Source organism: Plutella xylostella, chromosome 16 (genome assembly GCF_932276165.1).
Source record: "Plutella xylostella chromosome 16, ilPluXylo3.1, whole genome shotgun sequence".
Classification (NCBI taxonomy): domain Eukaryota; kingdom Metazoa; phylum Arthropoda; class Insecta; order Lepidoptera; family Plutellidae; genus Plutella; species Plutella xylostella.
In genome coordinates this window covers 348,140-375,928 of record NC_063996.1, presented here as the reverse complement: position 1 = coordinate 375,928, position 27,789 = coordinate 348,140, and the positions used below count along the sequence as shown (strand labels likewise).

General features: G+C 41.6%; 1 protein-coding gene across 1 annotated transcript; it reads left to right on the top strand.

Moving 5' to 3' along the window:
• The first annotated feature begins 69 nt into the window (after positions 1 to 69).
• LOC105384675 (TBC1 domain family member whacked) lies at positions 70 to 27,789 on the top strand. Its single transcript, XM_038118787.2, has 8 exons — positions 70 to 583; positions 5,829 to 5,950; positions 7,544 to 7,736; positions 8,346 to 8,529; positions 9,972 to 10,166; positions 26,068 to 26,160; positions 27,083 to 27,225; positions 27,566 to 27,789. The coding sequence occupies exons 1-8, from the start codon at positions 435 to 437 to the stop codon at positions 27,573 to 27,575; spliced, it is 1,089 nt and encodes a 362-aa protein (XP_037974715.2). The 5' UTR covers positions 70 to 434; the 3' UTR covers positions 27,576 to 27,789.

Genomic DNA, 27,789 nt, shown 5'->3' with positions numbered 1-27,789 from the left:
TTCATACTATCTGTGTGTACAACACAGAATACTTGACAACTTGACATGTCGTTGTCGTATTTTGTTCTGTGGTTTTTTCCTCTTCGTCGTCCACCCACCCACTGTCCCACTCCAATCACTTTAGTTGTTTGATAAGAAATTCCATTGTATTTGGTATCCAAAGCACGTTTACAGCGATATTTAACGTAATAGGATTCCTAGGACATCTGTTTCCGCAGTATGGCAGCTGCGGACTCTCGTTCCTGCGACATACAAAGTCCGTATGTCTCGAGTTTGGAAGTGTAAAAAGTGTTGTGTTGTAGATTTGGGTGTGAATTTCATAAACAGTTAGATGTGTTTGTTGTTAATTTGTACACTAGCATTCTACGCTTGAATATTTGCGCGATGTGGTCACTGTAAATAAAGTTTGACTGTTTTTTTGTGAATTTGCGACGATGTCTTTGCAAAAGAGTGAGAAAAGTGTGCGGAGCGGAGGCGCGGCGGAGCGGAGCGAGGCGGCGGACAACGCGTCCATCTGCTCGTCGGTGACCACGCAGCCGGACCGGCACGGGTTCTTCGGCGGCGCGCAGTACAGCCCCGAGCCGTGAGTAGCCTCACCATGCCCCTGCTGTTATCTAGTCAGTGACTCATTATAAACACGTTTCATGCTTGTTAGCCATATCTGGCGCAGCCTTGTCGCGTTAAGAGCGTATTGTGATTCTACAGGTTTGCCTGTTTGCCCTAAGGACACTGGCAAGGTCTCGCTAGTTATGCTACACACAGTAATCAGGGTATGGCGGTGTCGTGTGGGCAGAACTAGAATTTGTGTACATTCTGGTTGCTGCACCTCACAGCCGATTACACCTACATGATAATTAATAATAAGTGCCTCGGAATTTGAGTAATTGCTTCTGTTTAATGAGCTATTGGGCAGGTTCTGTAAATGATGTTGTTCTGTAAATGTATAAGTTTTACTATTTCATTTTTTACATTGTTTCACTTTGATTTGGACTGGCTAATTTGTTGTTAGATTGGTGCTCTGTCTATGATTTATTAACATACAATGTTTTATTTATTAATAATTAACTTTGGGCAGAAATCTGCTTAAGCATCATTGTTTTTGAGCACTCCATTGATCCAATAAATTGTGACTAACACAACACTGGGGACTAATTTCATCTGAAATAATATTGTTCTTTATCCATTCTTGTGATGATTCAATTATTTAATATATGTCTTTTGTTTTAAATTACCTTGACTGGGACATTCCTGCCTTTATTACAAATATTCTGAAAAAATCTTTACACCTATGTCTTCTTCAAATACATAGATAGATAGTCAGACACAGGATTCACGATAAGTATTACAATCATTAATCCCTATTGCAGTATTTTTTATCAAAGCATGAATGTTGACAGTGTAATATGAGAGTATAGCAGGTTGTGTGAACATTGATAACACACAATTACATACAATCTGGTGCTTTGCGCAATATGCAATATAATAATATGGTAAGTACTAGCATATCTAGTCAATGACAAACACTATTAGAGCTTAGGCGCTGAGCGTGGGAAGAGTTAGTTTAATATTTGCAGTGTATGGCTATCTGAAATTAAAATTTTAGCATTTAGGATTTATTGACTGATTTTCTCAAAAGAATAAATGCAAAGAAAGGAAAAGTTTCATATTTGTATACCTAAATGGTAACTACATATTTATAACTAATTAACAGCTAAATATATATAGGAACCTATGTAAAATTAACCAATTGAAACATAATTAGTATGTCTTTGCAAATATCAGTAAGGTAACACTGGCAAAGAGGAAACAGCCTTGGTCAGTGTTGCTCAACTTCCATGTAGTATCTGATGTTGCCAAATCTAACAGTATATAACCATTATTTACATAATTGCATTTATTAATGAAGGAAACTTGTATGTAAATTGCACACAAAGTGCCTAGGTAGGTAGGTAAATAGAACTATGTTCATAGTAGTGTGTTCAAGGTGATGCTGATTTTCATTTTTGACTTCATAATTGTTTTATTGTCGCATCATGGCAGGTGTAAGGAATAGCATAACACTGGTATGCAATGCAGCACTGTGGCTCAATTGAAGCTGAATGTTTGTGGATAGATTCACTCAAATGAGAAGCAAGGCATAAGTGGCATCAGTGTAGTATAGTTGATATGGAAACAATATTAAAATACCGGAACTCATGCTATCCATCCTTTTAATATTCCTTTATCGCGTCGCGACGTCTTGACGAGTTTTCCATGGATGTGTTTCCCAGACAGCAAACCGGTTTCAGCTCCTGTGTACTTTAATTTCACTCCTATTAAGGGTTGTTGGGCCACCTTGGGCTCAGTGTTAAGTATTATAAGACATTCTGAATTTTATCAGGACCCAGCCTCTTTATATAAAATCCAATACATCTTAAGTGACGACTGTAGGTATATATATTATGTATTAAGAGTTTCTGTTATTATTATGTATCCTGCATCCCGCTGTTCTCGACTCGGCTCGACCTACTGGATCAATCGCGGTAATAATTAAATAGAAGAAGAAAAACGGAAACCAACACTTTCGTAATTTTATCAACTCAAACAATAGCTGTGTGTTATCGCAAAAAGAGCTACACATCGTGTATGTACCTAAAGTTTCAGAAAAGTCTAACAGAAGTATATTTTTTGCATGTATTGAGATCTTTACAATGAATATGTGACAAGATTATTATACCTTTGATCAAGATTATAGTAGCTGGCACCTGTTGCATGCGAACTTCTCTGTCTGCAGTTAATGTTACTACAATTAATGATCTGAGTAACGCATTTTGATTTGGACGCTTTTGAGAAATATTTCAATCCCCGTTTTTCATTCACTCGACATCATCTATTTAGTTTACGTCTCTGACACGCTACATAATAGGTACTCATGGTTTTGTTTTACGATTTCCCCGATTCTTCTATATATAGCTTAGCTTAGACTGTGTTTGAGAGCTTCAATGCTAAGCTATAGAAATAAGCATCATTTTATGGTTTCATACACATCGCAGTACCGCGCGACCTCCGACTATCACCAACTCTTCTTTTTTCAGTCCAATTATTTTACAGTAAATAATTTACTTATGAGACGGCGGTGTGATATGAATGATAATTTTATTATAATGAGACTGCAGTCAGCTTTCGCCAGACGGCATTGCACTGCAGTACATTAACTATTCAAATATTTCAGCTCAATCATAATAATATTATGAAGCTCAAATGGAAAAGTTTTATTTTGCAAAGGTTCATTTTGGTAACTTTCATTCTTGCAAAGATTGATAGTTGGTTAGTTTAACAAAGCATAAAAGTATAATCGCAGAAACTTCAGGAACATTCTAGTTGTTTGGACCGAACTGTACCTACTTGCACTCGATTCGGCATTCAGTCGATAAACCTTCTGTAATGACCTCCATTACACATACCAAAATAGTCAGGTATATTCTAACTACATCTAGCAATTGTTCAGGAACAATTAAAATAAAAAGATTAACCTTCGCCGTAACTGCAACAATTTTGAGCTAAATATGAAAATTTAAACAGTTTACAATTGTGCAAATAATGACTGGGTGGCTGGAAATTTTATTGTTTGGTTTCATTTTAGGTCGGTCCATTCGACGATTGATATACTTAAGTACATACATAGTATGCACACTTACTGCTTTTAACGTCTTCATTGGTTGTAAGTAACTTGCTACCGATTACCTAATCGGTCGACCGAGAGGTCGCTGGTTAGTCCGCCCGCTCGGGCCCAAATTGTTCATCAAGTATACGTATCTACGTCGATAACGGTGCCGTGCAGCCCGGACAGGACGTATCCTATACGTCTCCATAGTACCCAAAGCCTTTTTCGGGGTTTTCCCTTTTCTAATTTCACGCAACAGTGGCCTTGTTTCGCACAAGAACTCGGCCCAGCCATAATATCAATATCACGTACTTCGTTTATTATCATAATTTATATCTATGTATTGTACAATCTGTACCGCGTCAAGTCTGTAATCCCCCAGGGGGGGTAGTCGGAGGTCCCGTCATCTACTTCTTGCGTAATCTCCGCACATGAGACATGTTAATGTTATACCTAAGTACATGGTATGTAGTACGTGGTAGTAACTATAAAAACATAAATAAACATGCATGCTTGTTATATCTAGAACAGTGGAACAGAAGGTGTGCGTTGCTGCACCTAATTTTTTTCATCTACTTAATTATGATTATGACTTGAATCCGATTCAATGGCACTCTATGCAGTTGCGGAAGCCTCCAGACTACGTCACACCTTATAGAGTGTTCTAATGCCCAAAGTGCAGTCAAGGAGACCTGATGAAGGTCAATGATCTCGCAATAAGAGTAGCAAAGCACTTGAGGAAGTTAACTTAGTGGATTTACACGATTGAAGAAGAATGGTAGATCGATGTACCGATACACTGAAAAACATCTATTGGTAAACAATCCAATGCTATACATAAATTTACTTCTGTCTCTGCCTTGAAGACGGTACGAGGTACGATATTGGGTGGTACAGGATGTTATTCGGTAATGAAGCATTCCATACAGAAATTCCTCCCGGGCAATGTCTTGTTTTGCGTCCAGACCATACAACACACCTGTAGATGTAGCTAATAATATACATTTTATTTAATTGATAGAAATAGCTACAATTTATCTATCGGTGATATAAAGGTAAATGGCCTACTTCCCTTATCAGATATAACACATTTCTAAATATAAACTCCTCATATATCGTACATTAATCTTGTTTATTCGTATCACTTAATTGCTTCATTATGACCTCAGCAGTTAGCGAGAAATTCTCTCAACAACTCCGCGGAACATCAAACGCTTTCATATTTTTAGTTTTTGCAAAAGGAAAGTTTAAAAGAGTAAAAAATACTGACAACAAAAACGTTCTATTGTTGAGCGGAGCTGTGCAGTGTGCAGGCAGTTGGGGAGTTTTTTTGCTGATTGACAAAGTAGGGTCTGCAGAAAAGTTTAGTCTCACGGCTGCAGGCGCCGGTTGTTAAGTTAAAATTAATTGTTAGTCAGCATGCGAGCTACGGAAACACTGAGCTACGTATACTTTTCTAATGTTATAAAGCCTGTATTAAGATAGAAGTTCTATCATAGAAGGTAGAGATAATGATACTCTGGAATACAGGTACTTGCCCAATACTGAACCAATTTTTTTACATGGATTTTCCTGTAGAATCTGAGGTGGGTACCTAAACATAAAATGTTATTCAGGCAAACCTGTGATTCTGTATATTATTCGTGTTAAAATAAATGTATCATTTATATGACGGTTAACGGAAATGGCTCGAGGAAACGTAAAACTATTTACATCCTGAAAGTATTACCGACAAACACAGAAATATTCACTAAAATACACGAGCAGTACACACACATAGCTTGCTTTATAATTCTTATCTACCCTTGATTCCGTTCGGATTTAGATTACTATCGGTGGCCATAATTACCTATTTGTGTCTCCCCCCTGAAACTATAAACTTAGGTTGTGTCCCTATACTGTCAAAGCAGGGCAGCAATTGATTTAGGGTCAATCTTAGTTTAAGCCCCAGTTTCACCATACTCTGTTAGATCATAACAAGGGATTAATTGTTGACTTATGACACATCTGTCTAGAATTCAATATGACATTACTATGTAACATGGGTTAATGATCTAACAGACTATGGTGAAACTAGGCATAAAGCTTCGTGCAACTTAGCGTATAGACCGTGTTACCTAGCTACTACTACTTATTTGCCGTCTCTGTCGCGCCACAGCTGACCCCCCCTCCCCCCTCGTTCCAGGCGGCGCACGGTGTCCCCCAGCACGATCCTCAAGCGCGAGCAGAAGTGGCTGCGCATGCTCAACAACTGGGAGTCCTTCATGAGCAAGAACTACAAGAAGGTGCGCGAGAGGTGCCGGAAAGGTATGCTGCTCTTCTCTATTCTATTCTCTGCAAAGGTGTAGCTCCGTCGAAAACAAAACATACGGCTACTGCTGCATATACTTACTACCCTAGCACAAGGCGCAAGACGCGACAAAAGTTCTCCGTCGCGCCCGCTCCCGAGGCCGCGCGATTTGAGTGAGCGCGATGCAAATCTTTATCACGTCTTGACGTCCGCGTCTTGCGCCCTGTGCTAGGCCTTCTTGGCTCTTTATCCAGCCACTACGTTTCATTTATTACACGTGTCAACTCAGGGATAAGGCCAATGTTCTACTCTGTACGATTATTCAATTCAAATTCATTTATTTCGAGCATGGCTCATAATCACACAACATCAAAAATAAAAAATTATAAACAAACACAGTAAATTATATACAGAGACAAAACAAAAAAATGTAACGAAGCAAAAACCGTATTTCCAATAAGACGACTAGATTTCGTGCAAGCCCTTTAGTAAAGTTCGCACAAAATCACATCAGTTACATCACATATTGATTCAAGTATTCCCATCAGTGTGAGAATAATATGTAGCCGGTTGGCCTCGCCACTGCTAAAACAAATATTGGCGAAAACTAGTTGACATACCTGTCCACATTACTCAATCAATTCATGACTGGAATGACTCAATCATTTCCAATGAATGTGGGATTGAATCAGGATACCTAACATTATTTAATTCAATGAAGGTTGGAAATTAGTGGCATATCTCAACCGGTATCATTGAAAACTTATGTCCATTGCTCACAAACGAGTTTTCCTCGTGAATACCTATGTCATAAATGATGTAAATCTTCTATAAATAATGGGTATTTTAAATGTCCTTAGCCATTAGTATAAATTCGTCTTGTCATTATGTATTGAAAATAGGTGTGGGAAAACCCGAATTAATAACCACTGTACGTTTCTTCACATAATTGCATTTTGCTGTACAAGCAGAAGTAGCCAGCAGTGACTCGCAAGAGAAACACCTGAGCCAGACTTCCTTAAACTGAACCAAAGTCAAAGTTCCCGTGCTCTTTGAAATCGCCTGATATCTGCAAAATTCCATCTACTTACTTACCTAACTTTTCTCTCCTTCTGAACCGATGACATCCTTCTTCTACCAGTGAAGAAGTCCGAGGACATTGTCTTGTGGCGCTTTTGGATAGACCTTGCCATCTGTAAAAAAAATATTAGTAGGTTTTATTACCTTTCCCGACAATATGTTGGGATCTCCTTAGTGAACTGTATTTTATAGGTCGCTGGTTCATATCCGGTCGAACGACCACTATTGGGATCTTACTATTTGCTCTCCCGCAGGCATCCCGGCCTCCGTCCGCCCCAAAGCGTGGCTGTACCTGTGCGGGGGCTCGCTCCTCATGAGCAAGCACGCGGCGATGCGTTGTGCAATCTGTATACCGCTTTAGTCATCTTTTCCCACAAGCATCTTACTATCTACTCTCCCGCAGGCATCCCAGCGTCGGTGCGTCCCAAGGCGTGGCTGTTTTATAAGTCGCTGCTTCATGTCCGGCTCGGAGTACTACTGTTGGGATCTTCTTAGCATCATCTTATCGGCTTATCATCTGCTCTCCCCAGGTATCCCGGCGTCCGTCCGTCCCAAAGCGTGGCTGTACCTGTGCGGGGGCTCCCTCCTCATGAGCAAGCACGCGGCGGTGTACGAGCAGCTGCGGCGCGCGCCCGGGGACCCTCGCTGCGTCGACGACATCAAGAAGGACCTGCACCGACAGTTCCCGCATCATGAGATGTTTATACAGGAGGAGGGGCCCGGGTGAGGGGTTTTTTGTGATTCTGTTTAGCAGTGCCTGTTTCAGCATGGCTGGATATGTTACGTGTGATGAAAATCATGCTCTTATACCTATTTGGCAATATATTGTGAAATATTTAAATAGAGGGTTTATACATACATATATTAAGAACTACAGAATGCTATTATTTTAGGGCCTGTGTCACAATTGCTACTTCTGTAATAGTGAACCAGGCCCTTATAATTTTTAAACTTAGGTAATCTACGCGTTTTCTGCTAATCTTTGATGGGAAAATGAAATTAGGACACGAATAAAATAAATTAAATAACGATATGTCTAGGTGTGTTGCTGTAAAACACCTCCATATAAAACAAACACGACAAAGTGGACATTACGAGTATGACATAGCGTTGCCTTGCAAGTTTTTTTTATTATTTTAACTGTTATGATGTTCTTTACACAAACGTACAAAATACGTTTTAATTTTAATGGTTCTACGTACATTGTATGTGCAACTAATAGATGTACCTACCACAAAGCAAATATTTGCTTTGTGGTACCTACTTATACTGCAAACATGCAGTAAAAGGCGGTGTGAACCAAGGCTAACACTCTTCTGTTCTCCCCCGCAGCCAACAAGAGCTCTTCTCCGTTCTCAAAGCCTACTCAGTGCTGAACCCCAAGGTGGGGTACTTCCAGGCGCAGGCGCCGGTGGCGGCGTTCCTGCTGATGCACATGCCGGCCGAGCAGGCCTTCTGGTGCCTCGTCAGCATCAGCGACAAGTACCTGTCCGGGTACTACAATCCTGGATTAGAGGTTGGTGGATTTATAGCTACACATTTTACATTTAGGGGTGTGAAAAGTAGCTGACGATTAGAAAGGCTAGCAAAGGGCTAAAAGTTATATATAAGGACGTGATAAAAGTTATCCGTCGCGCTCGCTCTTGAGGCATGATGAATGAGCGCGATGGAACACTTTTGTCAAGTCTTAAATGCGCCCCTTGCTATCCCTTCAGTATAAGAGTTGCAAAATTTAAAGCTACATTTATTTCATTTTGAGGCTGTCAAATATATGTAGGTATTAAGCCAAGAGAAATTTTTAGATAATAAGTGATAATACCTTTTTTAATGAACGGATTTAGCTTTTGAAAACACGTAATTTTTGAATGGTTAAGGTCATTTCTTACTTATCAGTGGTTGTTTATCAAGACTGTCTCTATAATATGTATATCCAAGTACGTTACACTCCATTGCACAGTAAAAAAAACTGTTGCATATGCAACGCAGCCAGTGAACAATACTGTTAAATAGTTATAAAAAACGTTAATGCAATATCTGAGTTTCGTAACGTACCGCGTTGCGTTGTCGTTAACTGTCAATGGATTGTTTTTGTACGTGTCTAGCGGCCGGTTTCCCATAGACCGATCCAAGTTGATATTGATTATTTATTATAACCACATAATGGTCAATAAAGTTAAAGGTATTCAAGCGAGAAAATTGTAAAGCTGATGTTTCTTTTTTATCATTACATATGACGGCATTCCTTGCTATCAGCGATACCTATAAGATATTTAATCACAGATTAAATTTACATTTGCCTTTAGAAACAGGTCTATTCTATTCTGCATTCATGCGTCTATTTATGAAGCACATGATTTAAATACTCACATTCATAATGTTCTGGTTATTGGGTTTTGTATTACATAATAAATGATTCTTTTGCATACGCACGTATTATAAGTGTTTGTGTAATGATCTGTAAATTAGCGGATTACGTTTAAGTTTCATGAGTAATTATTACAATTTATTGCCATATTCAGATACAAGTACTTTAACTTCCTGTGTGTATTTGGCCACGCCTATTTAGATCTGTATCTTTACCACATATGTAGTTTATTTTTCATCTATGATACTTTTAACTATGATCTTTTATTACTTCAACGCGTCGTGACCTAAATTTGTCTAGTGTGGCATCGCTATATAATGTGCCTTGTATTTGTCCTTATTACAGTAACGTAACTCTAAATCTGAACGATATGTACAGTATATTTGTTAACTAGTATTATAAGTGCTGTCAACTCAATTCGCTAGCGTATTTCGATAGCAATTTGTCTGACATCTTGATAAGCGCCCCTGTCGGTAACATTAGAAGCTAATAAAACTCATACCGAACCGAACAGACTTAAGTCACCAATACTCGTGATATACAAACTGCTTTTGACACAGTTTTCAGTATTTATATTTACTATTTCTTACTAGGTCCTACAGCGCGACGGCGACATCCTCCAAGCCCTCCTCAAACGCACATGCCCGGCGGCGCAGCGGCACCTGGCGCGCCACCGCGTGGAGCCCGTGGCGTACTGCACGGAGTGGCTGCTGTGCGCGCTCACCCGCACGTTGCCCTGGGACTCGCTGCTGCGCGTGTGGGACTGCTTCCTGTGCGAGGGGGTCAAGGTGGGTGTGGCAAGATGCGGCAGAATGGTCCTTCGAGCCGGACCAACAGTTACAATAGAAGGGCTAGCTAGGGGCGCTTTTAAGCTGTGACAAAAGTTCTTCTTCGCGCTCGCTCTTTAGACTGCGCGATGCAATTGCGCCCCATGCGCAGCGGTAGAATAGCGGTAGAATAGCGGTCTGTCCTAGGTCTTTCTCATCCAGCCAATATCGACCAACTGTCTAAAGTCTCCAGCGGGCCGGACGGCGTCCCACTATTATCGGTTCGTGGTCTCCACTTGAGAACTCGTTTACCGCACCGGTAATCGGTCTTGGTAGATGTGTGAGCGACATCCTCCACGCATTAGACCTTGTACGGGCCAATAGCCGTACATTTTGCTATGTTAACAGTTTTACCTTAGCGACCTAAATTAAGTCAGTTCTTGTCCGTCATCAACCGCGCGCGACACGTACTCATCATCATATCATTATAGAATAGTTATCAGTTTAAATAAATCAAATTATCATAAGTTACATACTTCTTTTATCATTTCTATCATCTTATCATATTGGTGTGTGGACCTGGCCCTCACATCATTTGGTCCTTCGAGCCTTTCGGACAGGCGGGGCTGACAATCGCGAACTTCGAACTTTCGGGACACGTGTTTGTGTAGCCTAATTACTTCCTGTGACTATCAGTTCAATATCGAGAACAATATCATATCAATTTATCAGTGACTATCAAAAAGACTCATCAAAAACTTTAAACTATCATATTATATCAAATATCAGTGAACAATTTATCAGTGAAGTGACTCCTTTGGATTTGGATTTAATCGGGTCAGACAGATCCGATTGGTCCCGCCAGGAATTCGAAGCGGAGTCATCGAGGTGGTTTGGCAGCTTATCAAGTAAGATCCATCCATTTTATTATCATCAGCCTTTATATCAATGAGCAGCGAGATGGAAGATATCTTAGCTACTCAGCAGCAGATTATCAACGGCGTAGAACAACTTTACGTTAATTTTAAGAAAGACAACTTTGAGAGGAAACATTCTCCTGGCTACGCTAAAAGGAAACTCGAACCCCTTGACGCGTATTGGAGAGAATTTCAGACAAACCATATCAAACTTTGCGGTTTTAACATCCCAACTCATCAATATTTTACGCAAAATCAATACGAGAGTTGTAAAAGTAGGTACGAGTATATAAGAGGCAAGATCGAAGCTGTTCAACATGAGAAACCGGCTTCCCTGCTGAAGCCGCCAGTTCTCGTGGTTGGCGAGGCATTCGCCAGCTCCTCAGGAGAAGGCGGCGCGGCGGGCGGCGCGGGCTCCAGCGCGCAGCAGCAGGCCGCCGAGCGACAGGGAACACCATCGCCTACTCTACATCATCAATCTCAGTCTGCTTCGACCTCTACTCTAACGTTATCTGAGAAAATGAAGGAGTTATTAAAAAAGCAAAATAGTAACTTCAGAGCTCTGCAGCGCACGTTAACAGGTATCAACATCAATAATATAACGGAGAAGTGGGAATTGGAAGATGCATTACGCAGCATCCAAGCTAGATGGCAGATCATAGACTCGCTACATTGGGAGTTGGACAGCGAACTGGAGGGAAAATATGAGGAATATGAAGAAGCATTCTCTTATTACGAGCAAAGCTACAACAATATCAAAAAAGAAATTAACAAGAAGATGTGGTCGACTCAACATCGTGACAAACTTACTCCACAGATGGATATACCTACCTTTGAAGGCAACTATCACCAGTGGGTGTCCTTCAAGGACCTGTTTACGGAGACCATCCACCTAAATCCTTCATTATCAGACGCACAGAAGATGCAGTATTTAAAATCAAAGTTGAGAGGAGAAGCGGAACGTTTAATCCAACACCTTCCTATCAGCTCAGATAATTATGACGTTTGTTGGCAACTACTTAATCAACGATTTAATAACAAAAAACTAATTTTCACATCCCATATCAATATCATAATGAACCTCCCTATCATGCAAGCAGTATCAGTTCACGGCATCAAGCGCCTTCACGACTCGGCGTCAGAATGTCTCAACGCTATCAAAAAACTTGGCGTGGATACCAGCAGCTGGGATCCCTTGCTCGTCCACATTCTAGCACAGAAGTTGGACTCAGAGACTCACAATGAGTACTTGGCTTCTCTTAAAGAACCAAGAGAACTACCGAATTTGGATGAATTCTTAAAATATCTGGAAAATAAATTCACAACATTGGAGTCATCGCGCAAGAAACAGGAGAATACCATATCAAAAACGGGTCCAAATTACAATCAAAATCATTCCAAATATCAATATTCAAAACCCACTTATTTAAAACAATCATTTACGACGACAAATAACTCAATTTCGCAACCATCAACCAGCAAAAATGTTTATCAGACAAAATCAAAATGCCCGGTATGCAATACCTACGATCATCCGATATTTTATTGCACAAGGTTTACGCAAATGCCTGGAAATGCCAAACTTAAAATTATCAAGCAGTATGAGCTATGCAAAAATTGCCTTTATTGCCATCACGGAAAACCCTGCATATCAGAAAAACGTTGTCGTGAGTGCAATTTGCCACACAACACTATCATACATGATGCATACGCATACACACATGCGCAAACAAATAATCAGGTTACTGCAAGAGTTCAACGCTCGGGCGTGTCACAGCCACAATCATCATCAGCAAGAATGGAAAATGGTCAAATACGTGGAACTTCGCACGTGTCATTGCAACCACATAACGTCACCGAGATCCTATTAGCAACAGCAATTATGAATATCAAGGGAGCCGACGGGAGCTATCATACATTCAGAGCCTTGCTGGACCAAGGATCTCAAACATCCCTTATCACGGAGCGAGCGGTACAAGCGCTTGGTCTTTCGCGGAAAAAATGCCTAGGAACTATATCAGGAGTAGGAATGAAGGAAAACAGTTGTAAGGGCTTAATCAGCATACAATGTTCATCAATAAACCATGACTTTTCATTCTCTACAGAAGCATTTATCATGAATCATCTTATCAGGAACCTGCCTAGTTATTCCTTTGCGGAACCACAGTGGAACTTTTTAGAAAATATCAACCTAGCGGACCCTAAATTCTACGTGAGCCGTCCAGTAGATTTATTGCTAGGAGCAGAAGTATATTCAAAAATATTAATGAATGGAATTTGTAAAATTGATGACAACCTTCCTATTGCGCAACAGACGCGCTTAGGTTGGATTTTAAGCGGTAATTACAGATCATATCAATGCAACATCGTATTACATAACATGGACGAAATACAACGGTTTTGGCAAATCGAGGATATCACGGAAACATCATCATTATCAGTATCAGATCAAAATGTCATCAAGTTTTACGAAGAAACAACAAAACGCAGATCAGACGGAAGATATGAAGTAAGACTGCCAATGAAGCAAAACTTTGAAGAAAAATTGGGTTCAACAAAACAAAAAGCTTTCGCCCAATTTCATCAATTAGAACGAAAATTAAATAACAATAAAAACATCTCGGAACAATATAAACTATTTATGAATGAATATAAACAGCTCGGTCATATGACACCAGCCGATAACAACATGAAACCCGACTATCATATGCCCCATCATCATGTGACTAGAGAGGACTCTATTACCAGCAAGTTAAGAGTTGTTTTCAATGCTAGCACACCAGGACTGCCATCAAACTTAAGTCTCAATGACCTCATGGAGAGGGGCCCAAATCTGCAGCAGGACCTCCAAACTCTTATCTTGAAGTGGCGACAGTATAAATACGCTTTTACTGCAGATATTGAAAAGATGTTCCGCCAGATATGGGTCGCAGAAGAAGATCAGAGATTTCAGAAGATAGTCTGGAGAGATTCAGCTGATGAACCTATCAAAGAATACACTTTAACGACCGTGACTTATGGGACCCGTTCAGCCCCATATCTAGCCATGATGACCCTGCGTCATCTAGCGAGTGAAGAAGAGTATCAACGAAAATATTCAGCAGCAGCAAAGGTGGTAAAAGAATCCCTTTATATGGACGATGTGCTCCATGGCGACCACTCATTATCATCAGCAAAACAATTACAATCAGATTTAATTGAGCTACTAAAATTAGGCGGTTTCAACCTCCGAAAGTGGTCATCAAACTATCAAGAGTTACTGCAAGGAAGCCATGTAACTGACAGCCATCAACATGCATTTGATTTCAGACACGAAGAATCCATGAAGACGCTGGGGTTACGTTGGCATCCGAAGGAGGACGTATTCTCGTTTGAACTGAAATGCGATTCGAAATCAACTAAAACCAAACCAACAAAAAGATCACTATTATCAGAAATATCAAAACTGTTCGACCCGTTAGGATGGCTTTCTCCCGTGACAACAAAGCTCAAACTCATTTTTCAAAGCGTTTGGGCCTATGACCTGCAATGGGATAGTCAATTACCCGAAAATATTGAAAAGGAGTGGATCAAAATACAACAAACATTAATCGCTATCAACGATATCAGGTTACCGAGATGGTTACAAACAAATGGCAGCGACGTCATAGAATTGCACGGCTTCTGTGACTCATCAACCAAAGCTTACGCTTGCGTCATTTATAGTGTAATCAGAAGAGCAGGGCAGACATATGTGAGTCAAGTAATCGGGAAAGCGAGACTTGTACCTATCAAAAAACTGGAGAAAGAAGTATCTTTACCTCGTCTCGAGTTATGCGGAGCACACTTACTATCAAAGGTCATGTCCAAGGTGAAGGACTGCTTCCCAACCTATCAAATATCAGTTTTCGGCTGGACGGATTCTATGGTGACTTTAGCCTGGCTACAAGGTGAACCAGGGCGATGGAAGTCATTTGTATCAACCAGAGTGCAGCAAACAATCGAGTCTATACCACCGGACTGCTGGCGCTATGTGGAATCCAAGGACAACCCGGCTGACTGCGCAAGCAGAGGTATCACACCGGAGCAACTACAAAACCATAGTCTATGGTGGCAAGGGCCCTCGTGGCTACCTACATATCAAAACAGAGATGCCGAAAGGACACTTTACTCGACTGAAGAGGAGGTAAAAAAGATCAAACAAGTGAACAGTGTTCTTAAATCAGAAAATGCAATCACAAAGATACTGGATCACTACAGCTCATTTTCAAAAGCTGTAAGAGCAACAGCGTGGCTTGCACGATTTATCAAATATCTATCAGACAAAAGGGCAGATTATCAAAAATATTTAACTATATCAGAATTGCGACATGCCAAAACTATTATCATTAAGCATGTTCAACGTGAGGAATATGAAAAGGAAATTCAGTGCTTAGAAGCAAAAAGGGAAATCAAATCAAAGAGCAAAATACTTAGCCTGCGACCTCAGCTAGATGAGGAAGGAATCATGAGAGTTGGTGGGAGAATCAAGAACGCATATATCAATCCCGAAATGAAGCATCCAATTATCATACCGACAAAAGGCAAGTTGACGGAACTTCTGATCAGGCACGGTCACGAAAATACATATCATGGAGGCCCCAAGATAACTTCAGCGTTTCTTCGACAGAAATACTGGATAGTGGGAGGAAACCGGGAGATCAAAAAACAACTGCGACTATGTGTAACCTGCAGAAAGCACAGTCCAAGCAAAGCCGATCAGTTAATGGGAGATTTACCGGAACACCGAATCAATGCATCCCGTCCATTTTATCACACTGGACTCGATTTCACAGGACATATCATGGTAAAAGCCAACAAAGGGCGTGGAATAAAGACCAGCAAAGGATACATAGCAGTTTTTGTCTGTATGGTGACAAAAGCCGTACACCTAGAACTAGTATCAGATCTATCAACCTCTGCACTGCTGGCCGCAGTTCGCAGAATGGCGGGGAGACGAGGGACCCCCCGAAATCTGTATTCCGATAACGGTACTAACTTTATTGGAGGAAACAGAGTTTTACAGCAAGAGTATGAAGAAACATTAAAATCAATCGATCATCATTTTATCAGTGAACTATCAGAAATGGAAATTAAATGGCATTTTCAGGCCCCATCATGGCCTTCGGCTGGAGGAATCTGGGAAGCAGCTGTGAAACAAGTGAAAAAGCACTTAACAAGAGTAATAGGAACACACAAACTAACCTATGAAGAGTATGCAACACTGTTGACTCAGATTGAGGCGTGCTTAAACGGGCGACCCTTGTGCGCTATCAGTGAGGATCCGGAGGAGCTAGACTATTTAACTCCAGCTCACTTCTTAGCAAGCGGTCCAACCTTGACAATCGTCGAAACAGAACACGATCTCCGCACAAGATGGCATCTCGTACAGAAAATATATCAAGATGTGTGGAAGAGATGGCGAGCAGAATATCTCTCACAATTATCAATTCGTCCCAAGTGGCGCTCACCGCAACCTAATATCAAGGAAGGAGACATCGTTATCATTCAAGATGCCAATTTACCGCCCGGCAAGTGGGCGCTAGGTAGAGTACTGGAGACACACCCCGGAAAGGATGGGTATGTGAGGGTGGTGTCTGTGAAGACGAAGAACGGAGTGTTAAAACGACCTATCGTAAAACTCTCTCGTCTACCTATCCAATCATCAAACTGCTCCGAAAACGTATCATCTTCATCAAGCAATCAAGACCTAAAACAACCCACTGCATCAATAGAAAATAATAAAAGACCACAGAGAACAATCAGGAAGAAAAACATAAACCTTTTATCATTAGCCACATCATTATTGTTTTTCTTCAGCATGTTAACCACGTCACAATGCGCCTACAACTTCATAAAATTACCACCTAATCAAATGTTGTACTTCGACAAATTGACCAACATGCAAATAATAAAGGACGACTGGCGACTCGTTGTCTATTATGACTTAGATCCGTATTGGGCTGGATTAGAAACACTTAATAAACAATTAAAATACCTGGACAGCTCATGTTCTGCGATAAGAGGTCAGTCACATTGCGAACAGATCATATCACAATTACAGCACGGGTTCTCGGAAATACGCTACTACAATGACGTTTTGCTGACTCAAAGGCCAAGCGTGTACGACAGACGGCATCGTCGCGGACTGATAAACGGTATTGGAAACCTAGCAAACAACTTATTCGGAATATTAGACGATAAGTTCGCTTCAAAATATGAAAGGGACATCAGCCTTATCAGAGAAAATGAAAATCATTTAGCGAAGTTATGGAAAAATCAAACGTCAGTTGTAGAGGCAGAATTTAACCTTATGAAAAGAATGGAGAGTTTTATAAATAAACAGCACAAATCTATCAATCAACGCTTATCAAGTTTCGAAAACACAATGAATACCATGGGGAAACAAATAAATTACTCATCACTGATAAACGATTTCACTATATCATCAATAATAGCCAACAATTTATTAAATCAACTTAAATCTGTGCAGACAGTTCTACTTGACACCATCACAGATATTTACAATGGAAAGCTGAGCTTGCACATGTTGACCCCGGAACAATTACGCCAAGAATTAAACATCATATCAGCACAAATACCGAGAGATTTAAGCATCCCGACATCAGAGGTGCAATTACCTAAACTTTATCATCTTCTTAAAGTAAAATCAAAAATATCAAGAGAGTATTTAATCTTCGAGATTTCCATACCTCTACTATCAAGAAATACGTACGAAATATATCAAGTCCTTCCCATTCCGAAACAATCACACAAGAATATGATGAAAATAATACCTATATCAAGTTACGTAGCGATAAACCTACAGAAGGAGTCTATGATACCTATTACTGCCGAAGATATTAATACATGCTTAAACCAAAACGAAGAAACAATTTTATGCCATATCAGCAAACCAATGTACCATATATCAAATGATGACAGTTTATGCGAGAAGAATAATCAAACATCCATTTGTAACTCAGTTATCACTGATTGTAGAAACAGTTGGATAGAATTACATTCCATCAATAGTTATATGTATTTTTGTTGTAATCAATGCAACATCAAAGTATTATGCCAAGACCAAGCTGTTGCGCTACAGCTCAGTCAGGCTGGATTATTCACTCTGTCTGGAGAATGCACGATCAGAGCTAAGGAATTAACCATAACATCCCATTACCAAAGGTCGAACAACCTGACCATGAAGGCCGACTTATCAATCCCAGAAATAGCACCAATCAACAACATCATCAACATTACCTTACCTGTTAACGCTAATATGACTATATCAGAATATCACGAATCAGAGCTAAATTTAATCAAGCAGAAAATAGATGCTATGAAAGAAGAAACTCCGGTATTATCAGACAGAGCGACATATCACGACATCCATCAATACACGGTAGTGTACAGCATGCTGGGAGTGATGGCGGCGGCGGGCGGCTGGTTCCTGTGGAGGCGCGCGCGGCGGCGCGGGCGCTCCGCCGAGGGCGCGGCGACGGCCACGGGCGGCCCTAAGCCCGAGCCCGCTGTTCTCTATAGTGTTAAGTGTAGTGCATGTGAAATAGCAAACTTCGGTCGTGATAATTTAAATTTTCAGTGTAGTGAGAGTGGTTACAAGGTCCCTATAGTGAGCCCGCGTAATAAAAAGTTCAATAGATCAATGTGAAAGCAAAAATAAATGAGTGCGAATTTTAAATAATACTTTAGTGGACTTTAAGTTTTTTTTTAAATAATGAAATTAATATTGTTCAATCATCATGTCTCATGTCATTCATCATCATATCATATATATATATATATATATATTCTGCTTTTATCATTCACTTAGTAGATTTTTCTTCCTTCTCTGATGGGGGAGTATGTACGGGCCAATAGCCGTACATTTTGCTATGTTAACAGTTTTACCTTAGCGACCTAAATTAAGTCAGTTCTTGTCCGTCATCAACCGCGCGCGACACGTACTCATCATCATATCATTATAGAATAGTTATCAGTTTAAATAAATCAAATTATCATAAGTTACATACTTCTTTTATCATTTCTATCATCTTATCATATTGGTGTGTGGACCTGGCCCTCACAGACCTGGTTTCTCATGATTCTGTTAGTAACAGTCTCAATAACGGATTTGCTGACGACGCGTTTAAGGATTATAACCCTTGTTAACTGGATGAGTCCCACGCATGGAAGTAATAATACAACAGGAATGCGCACTGCACCAAAAAAACGAGCCGACAGAGATAGTCAGCACGGAGCCCTCCATCTCTTTCTATTTTTGGTGACCATAATTTTAGGTAATTCATGAGACATCACTTCTAATCTATCATGTCGCGAATAGGTGTCGATGGTCTCAAAGTCACCTATTATTCGAATAATTCGATTGCAATGTAGGTACGAATGTATTTTGGTGATACTCGTATGACAATTGTCAGGACTTTATAGTTCGACTGTAACGATAATAAACACTTGCGATGAATCGGGATTTATCATCGGGTTTAAAATGATGAAAATTTGTGGGAATTACTTGGAACCACCTTTGCTATGTTTCTTCATTGGAAGGAAAGCTGAAATTTGGGAAAATATAATTTTAAGTAAATAAAATTAAGTTGGGTGTAGTGTTGACAAGAAAGTGTCAAAACAGGTTAACATTAAACGCAACTATGTACCTAAAACGTGTTTACTCTCATAAGATTTCAAAAAAAATATCTCAACCTAAGTGCTTCCGCCGGTTTTAAGCTTGATAAATTATCTTATAATACTCATATTTATCACCAAAAAAATCAACAGCTCATAACTCTTTACCAGCCTTATAAGATAACAGCCACAATAATATCTAATGATACGATTACAATGGAAAGTGATTCAAAAGTACGAATGAATGGTCACCCTAACCATAACGTCTCTCACAACATCATCTTGACAACTTCGGTCTTGTCGTAAAGTATTTAGAAAAACTACCAATATTTTTTATGAAATTATTATTCATACAAATACCAAATATTTCATTAAAATTACATGTTTATAAAGATTTATTATAAATTTGTTTTTGAAAATGATATGATATACAGTAGTCTATGAGTTAATTTAATATTTTTTTTGCATAGCTCTCTTCGTACAAAATCTACTAAAGTTTACAGAACTAAATCCTGGCAATTGTTAGAAAGAGAGGAAGGGCTCTGTGGTAACCCTCTCTATCGGCTCACGGCCTCTCTCACTTCAAATATAAATCTTAAGGTGAATTCGTTAGGTCTATTTTTGTTTGCATCATTTTGGTGAGTGCGCATTCCTGTTGTATTGTTACTTCCATGGTCCCACGACGAAAATCTAACAGACCATTCATAAATCCAGCATTATGTGTATCATTCACTCATTTCCCTCACACTTCACTCAATATTCTGTCATATTCATTGAAATTTGTTGTCTATGTCTCTGTGATTTCAAACAACCTCAAACAACCAAACTTTTTGGTTTTGAGGTTGCCATGGTTACTATTTCTACCGAGGTTGTTTTTTGACATCCGTCATTGAAAATAATGGAAAATAATATTATTACGCCATGCCCTTTGAAAAACAATACAACGAACAAGATGGAGTGTCAGTGCAAAAGAAACTTCTCGGGAAATAACATATCAATTTCTATAGATTGGCAAGTTGCTTGGCGACCCTCCTTGCGGGGTGAAAGACGCGGAGGGGACGAGGTACCCAAGACGACAGCGGGTAGCGGGAGGGGTAGCAGTAAAGGGCAACGCGTGCACTGCATGTCATTGTTACGGCAGTCTCGGCCGCGCAGCCGAGGCGGCCACATGTCTTAATAGTCTGTCATAATTTGAGTGCGACCCACATGAGATCATTGATCCTGAGACCATTAGTCTTAGGATGAGTGTTGAGGCCTTTTTAATATTATCATTAGGTATCTATAATTCGTCAACAAAATAACGTTAAAAACAAATAATGTATTATTTCTCAATATAGGGGCTTCTTGTAGAACAGCGTACCGGATCAGTCATGCTACGCGGCTAAAGGTTGGTACTGCGCAGTCAGATACGAAAAAGTAAACAACAAAGACGAAGAGTCCATATGACAGTGCGTCAGTTGTCAGTTCTTGTAACTAGGAAAGCAACCAAAATTTATGTGATTTAATGAAAGTAATTAATGAGCAAAACACAGAGAAAAATTACAAAATTGAAATTTTGAAAGAAAATGGTCATATCGTGCTTCGCCTACCCCCATACCACCCGGAATTAAATCCTATTGAACTTGTGTGGCGGTACGTGAAAGGCGAGCTCGCAAGAACGTCGATTGACTCTAACTTAGATAAAGAGATAAAAGACTTAGAGTTGCTTTTCTCTAATTATTCGCCTGAAAAGTGGAGAAATTGTGACGACCATGTCATAAAAAATTAAGACGAATATTATAAATCTGATAGAGTATTTGACGATGTATTGGACAAGTATGTTATTGTTTATTTATAATTTAATGTAAATTAAACATAAAATATTATAGGTGTACACTGAACTAATATGACTGGCGTACTCTAGTTCATTATACTTCAAAGTAGGTATAACGTTTTTTGGTTTTTGTCTTAGATTTATAATTGAAGTTAATGAAAACGATGATGAAGATGAGGATGACGACGACGATGAACAAGTTCAAACAGAGAGTGAACATGAAAGTGACATGGAAATTGTATTATAAAATAAAACACTTTTACATAAATAAATTCAAATTGGTAGATATTCTGAAGGTAAACATCCAAATTTTAATGCTGTCAAACTATAAATTTTAAGCTAAATATGACATTTACGGGAACACTCATAGAATAAAATTTTACTTACGTCAGAAATAGTTACAAGCTATCGCGAGATTAATCCGGGCACACTTTTCTACGTGTGTAGCATGTCGTGCTACCTCGCCCCCGCCACTTCTTTCACCCCGCAAGGAGGGTCGCCAAGTAACTTGCCACATTATAAGTAAGGTCTTATTTTAAAATATTTTGTTAGAAGATTTTTCACTTAATTCAATAGTTCTCATTAAGTCATTAGGTTTAACTTCTTGAATCTACCTCTGTGGTCTAGTGGTAGAAGCTCAGCTTCATCACCCAGGGATCCCGGGTTCGATTTCCAGGTAGGGCCATCAATTTGTGTTTCTATATTGCGGTTCCAAGTTAGGTTAGGACATTAAATTTAAACTTTTATCTCGGTTTGACATTATATAAAACCCAGACAGTATTTCGCTTCATTTTTTATGTCACACAACATCTAGTTCGTATATTGTTTATCAAAGGCTCTGTTCATTTTTCCATCTTGAATCTTCACAGAATGAGTGACAAGTAAACAACCCGTTGCCTGGTTACCGGTCTTAACCAAGTCTTAGCGGAACCCCACAGCAGCAATCAAGTTTATCACCCGATCAAGGGAGTTAACCCCGTGATTTAGCATGGTGGGACACTCACTAACCTTAACGGTCCAACATGTAACCAAACCGAGGTATTTTTAACCTAACCGAATGGTGTGAAATTAGGCCTTACGGTCCAACATGTAACCAAACCGAGGTATTTTTAACCTAACCGAATGGTGTGAAATTAGGCCTTAGGGTGCTTACATAAAGAATCGGGTTCCCTGTATCTACCCGTACCGGTAACTTAATTATCTATGCGAAAGTGAGAGATTTAAAACCGGAAAATGCTCCCGCAGAAAGATAAACAGCAGGTTACCGGTACGGGTAGCTACACGGACCCAGTCTCTCTATGTGCGCCCCCTGCCCCGGCGCACGTGACGGCGGCTATGAGGCACCTGGCGCCGCCGCGTGGAGCCCGCGGCGTGCTGCACGGAGTGGCTGCTGTGCGCGCTCCCCGCACGCTGCCTGGGACTCGTGTGGGACTGCGACTGTGCGAGGGCGTCAAGGTAAGTGTGGCGACATGTGGCGGAGTGGTCCTTCGAGCCGGACCAACAGTTACAATAGAAGGGAAAGTACGGGGCGCATTTAAGCCGTGACAAAAGCTCTCCTTTGCGCTCGCTATTGAGACTGTGCCATGTAGATAGATAGATAGAATACACTTTATTTGTACACCAACAAAGAATATGCAACTTAATTAGGGTACAAAAGGCGGTCTTATCACTAAAAGCGATGTATTGTCATGCGTATATGACGATTTTATTTCATTTCATATTAATAGCGCCCCGCGCCTTCTAGTGTGAATTGGCTGACAAGGAGCGTTAGAATACTCTGTCCTTGGCCTTCCTAATTCAGCCACTACCAGTCGACTGTCTAAGGTCTCCAGGGCGTACGACTCTTGTCTGTTCGTGGTCTCAGGGTGCTTACATAAAGAATCGGGTTCCCTGTATCTATTCGTACCGGTAACTTAATTATCTATGCGAAAGTGAGAGATTTAAAACCGGAAAATGCTCTAGCGCTCGCAGAAAGATAAACAGCAGGTTACCGGTACGGGTAGCTACACGGACCCAGTCTCTCTATGTGCGCCCCCTGCCCCGGCGCACGCGGCGGCGGCTATGAGGCACCTGGCGCCGCCGCGTGGAGCCCGCGGCGTGCTGCACGGAGTGGCTGCTGTGCGCGCTCCCCGCACGCTGCCTGGGACTCGTGTGGGACTGCGACTGTGCGAGGGGGTCAAGGTGCGTGTGGCGAGATGTGGCGCGATGGTCCTTCGGGCCGGACCAACAGTTACATTAGAAGGGCTAGCTAGGGCGCATTTAAGACGTGGCAAAAGCTCTCCTTAGCGCTCGCTCTTGAGACTGCGCGATGCAAAACTATTGTCACATCTTGATTGCATCCTATGCTAACCCTTCTAGTGGAAATTGGCTGAAAAGGAGCGGTAGAATAGTCTTTCCTCGGCCTTTCTCATTTAATAGCGGTCAACTGTCTCTAAGGTCTCCAGCGGGCCGAAAGGCGTCTCACTCTTGTCTGTTCGTGGTCTCCAATCGAGAACTCGTTTACCACACCGGTAATCGGTCTTGTGGTCGATGTGTTCACGACATCCTCCACGCATTAGGGTGCTTACATAAAGAATCGGGATCCCTGTATCTATCCGTACCGGTAACTTGATTAGGTATGCGAAAGAAAGAGATTTAAAACCGGAAAATGCTCTCGCAGAAAGATAACCAGCAGGTGACCGGTACGGGTAGCTACACGGACCCAGTCTCTCTATGTGCTGCCCTGCCCCGGCGCACGTGACGGCGGCTATGAGGCACCTGGCGCCGCCGCGTGGAGCCCGCGGCGTGCTGCACGGAGTGGCTGCTGTGCGCGCTCCCCGCACGCTGCCTGGGACTCGCGTGGGACTGCGACTGTGCGAGGGGTTCAAGGTAAGTGTGGCTAGATGTGGCAGGATGGTCCTTCGAGCCGGACCAACGGTTCCCACTAGACGGGCTAGAATTGGGCGCATTTAAGATGTGACAAAAGTTTTTCTTCGCGCTCGCTCTTGAGACTGCGCGATGTAGATAGATAAAATACACTTTATTTGTACACCAACCAAGAATATTAACAAGTTGCAACTTAATTAGGGTACAAAAGGCGGTCTTATCACTAAAAGCGATGTATTGTCATGTATTAATAGCGCTCCGTGTCTTCTAGTGGAAATTGGTTGACAAAGAGCGGTAGAATAGTCTATCATCGGCCTTTCTCATCCAGCCAATATCGGTTAACTGTCTAAGGTCTCCAGAGCGTATCTACCCGTACCGGTAACTTGATTAGGTATGCTCACTGAGAGATTTAAAACCGGAAAATGCTCTCGCAGAAAGATAAACAGCAGGTCACCGGTACGGGTAGCTACACGGACCCAGTCTCTCTATGTGCGCCCCCTGCCCCGGCGCACGTGGCGGCGGCTATGAGGCACCTGGCGCCGCCGCGTGGAGCCCGCGGCGTACTGCACGGAGTGGCTGCTGTGCGCGCTCCCCGCACGCTGCCTGGGACTCGTGTGGGACTGCGACTGTGCGAGGGCGTCAAGGTAAGTGTGGCAAGATGTGGCAGAATGGTCCTTCGAGCCGGACCGACAGTTCCCATTGGAAAGGCTAGCACGGGGCGCATTTAAGACGTGACAAAAGCTCTCCTTAGCGCTCGCTCTTGAAACTGCGCGATGCAAAACTATTGACACATCTTAATTGCGCCCCGTGCGGCTAGCACGCAATTAAGAAAGCTTCTAGTCTAGTTCTTCGCGTTGGAACGCAATTAAGAAGGCTTCTAGTAAGAATTGGCTTAAAAGGAGCGGTAGAATACTCTGTCCTCGGCCTTCCTAATTCAGCCACTACCAGCCGACTGTCTAAGGTCTCCAGCGGGCCCGAGGGCGTCCCACTATTACCGGTACGGGTAGCTACACGGACCCAGTCTCTCTATGTGCTGCCCTGCCCCGGCGCACGTGACGGCGGCTATGAGGCACCTGGCGCCGCCGCGTGGAGCCCGCGGCGTACTGCACGGAGTGGCTGCTGTGCGCGCTCCCCGCACGCTGCCCTGGGACTCGTGTGGGACTGCGACTGTGCGAGGGCGTCAAGGTAAGTGTGGCGAGATGTGGCAGAATGGTTCTTCGAGCCGAACCAACAGTTCCTATTAGAAGGGCTAGCGCGGGGCGCTTTTAATACGTGACAAAAGTTCTTCGCGCTCGCTCTTGAGATTGCACGATGAGAGTGAGCGCGATGCAAAGCTATTGTCATGTCTTAATGGGTTTTCATTCACTTTTCATTCAATAAAGGTCTCCAGTGGGCTGGACGGCGTCTCACTCTTGTCTGTTCGTGGTCTCGAGAACTCGTTTACCGCACCGGTAATCGGTCTTTTGGTAGATGTGTGAAATATGTAAATTGGGATAAGGCTGGGTGAAATATGTAAATTAGGACACTGCTAAATAACTCCTGTAAGAAATAAACTATTTTTTGTTAATTTTGCAAATTAAAAACAACAACAAAAAATATGACTTACGAAGCACCCCTTTCTGCTTCCTATATCACTTTGCAACCCCCTTACAATTATTTCTGTCTGCAGGTGCTGTTCAAGGTGTCGCTGGTGATCCTGGCGGGCGCGCTGGGCCCCGCCAAGGTGCGCAAGCGCGCCAACGGACTGTGCGAGACACTCGAGGTATGTGCACCGAGACTACTACTGCAAAAAAGATACCTACATACGTATACGTAACAAATGCCTAGGTTCATTTGTGAAGACAAGGAACATTAAAAATAAAACATAGATTATCATCAGGTTCATGTCCAACGCTACTAGGTCATATATTTTAGAATGGAGCTAAACGGTTCGTCATTATGTCCCCCGAGATAAGTCGTGATAGGTTCTAGTACTGTGTTGTATAAAAAGTTGTGGTTAAAGGAATTAAATTATTTTTGTATTTTTTATAAAAAGGATAACTAATTAGGGCGGATTCGACCAACGTCGAGTAACTTTTTACTCGAGAGTAAACTACCAGTTACTCGCGAGTAAGCAGATTTTGCATTCTACCAAACCTGAAACCAAGATAAGTAGCTTATCCCAAGAATAAAATGTTATACCGCCAAAATTTACCGTGTAACGAGCTTATCCGAGAGTAATTTTGTAATGGCGGCGGCACATCAGCTGATTAGAAAACCGTCATAATGACATATAAACACATCTGTCAAATCATAAACAAAAGTACGTTAAAAGGCAAATTCTCAGAATAACAACAGCGAATAAAATATTAAAACATAAACAATTTCCTACTATTATAATCCATTCAAACTAAGTTGGCATGTCATTTCTATTGCATGCTTTGAAAACGCAGCTATTTAAATTTTAGTTGCAGTATAGTTTTGTTCCTCGTTCATTCAATTAATCATGGTATAACTTGGTAGAATGCAAATGTACTTATCCCAGATATTTACTCGCGTATAAATTTTATTCCGGTATAGTTATTCTCGTGTAACGAGATGTTTGGACGAATCCACCCTTAATGATGTATTGAGTGCGAAAGGCGCGGTCTTTATCCTCTGCGATGTCGTTGAAGTTTTGTAAAATAGCTATTTGTGATTCTCAGGTGCTGCGCCACCCGCCCGAGCACATCCTGACGGAGGAGTACCTGGTGTACCACATGCAGCGCCTGTCGCTCAGCGAGGAGGACTTCGAGCTCGAGCACCAGCGCCAGACCAGCCGCCGCCGCGCCCTGCACGCGCAGCGGAGGTACGTACGACTGCTCCTCCGGCTCGAAGGACCGATATGTGTTATGTGAGGTCAGAATCAGTGACTGTCGTCCTGGGGTAGGTACACACACGGAGCAAAACTGCAGCCATCCGCGGCAGCTTTAAGTATCATGTAAGAAAGTGCTGGAACAATATACCGCCTCCAGGGAGCTTATAAATACCTACTGTGTCTGTCAAGAACGAATGGCAAAACACGTCAATACCCCAATAGATGAATAGCGACCGAATCATTGGCGTCACTCGGTCTTGACGAAGCCCCTTATTCCATAAATTATTTCATATAGATCGCATATTCAATCTGTTATCTCTCTCTGTTCCAGTGGCAGCTGATTCAGCGAGTATTCCTACAAGCGCTATTCCAAGAATAGCGCGAGGAATCTCTTCAACACTCTGTGAAGTGTGAGACGTTCAGTGCAATGACGCTAGTGAGTGTGGACGCAGTGTGAGCCCTGCGGCTAGAGGTAAGGACGATTTCAGGTTCAATTGTACATCAGTGAAAGTTTAGAAGTGTGTACCTGGACAATCAGTCAAAGTTGTGGAGTTG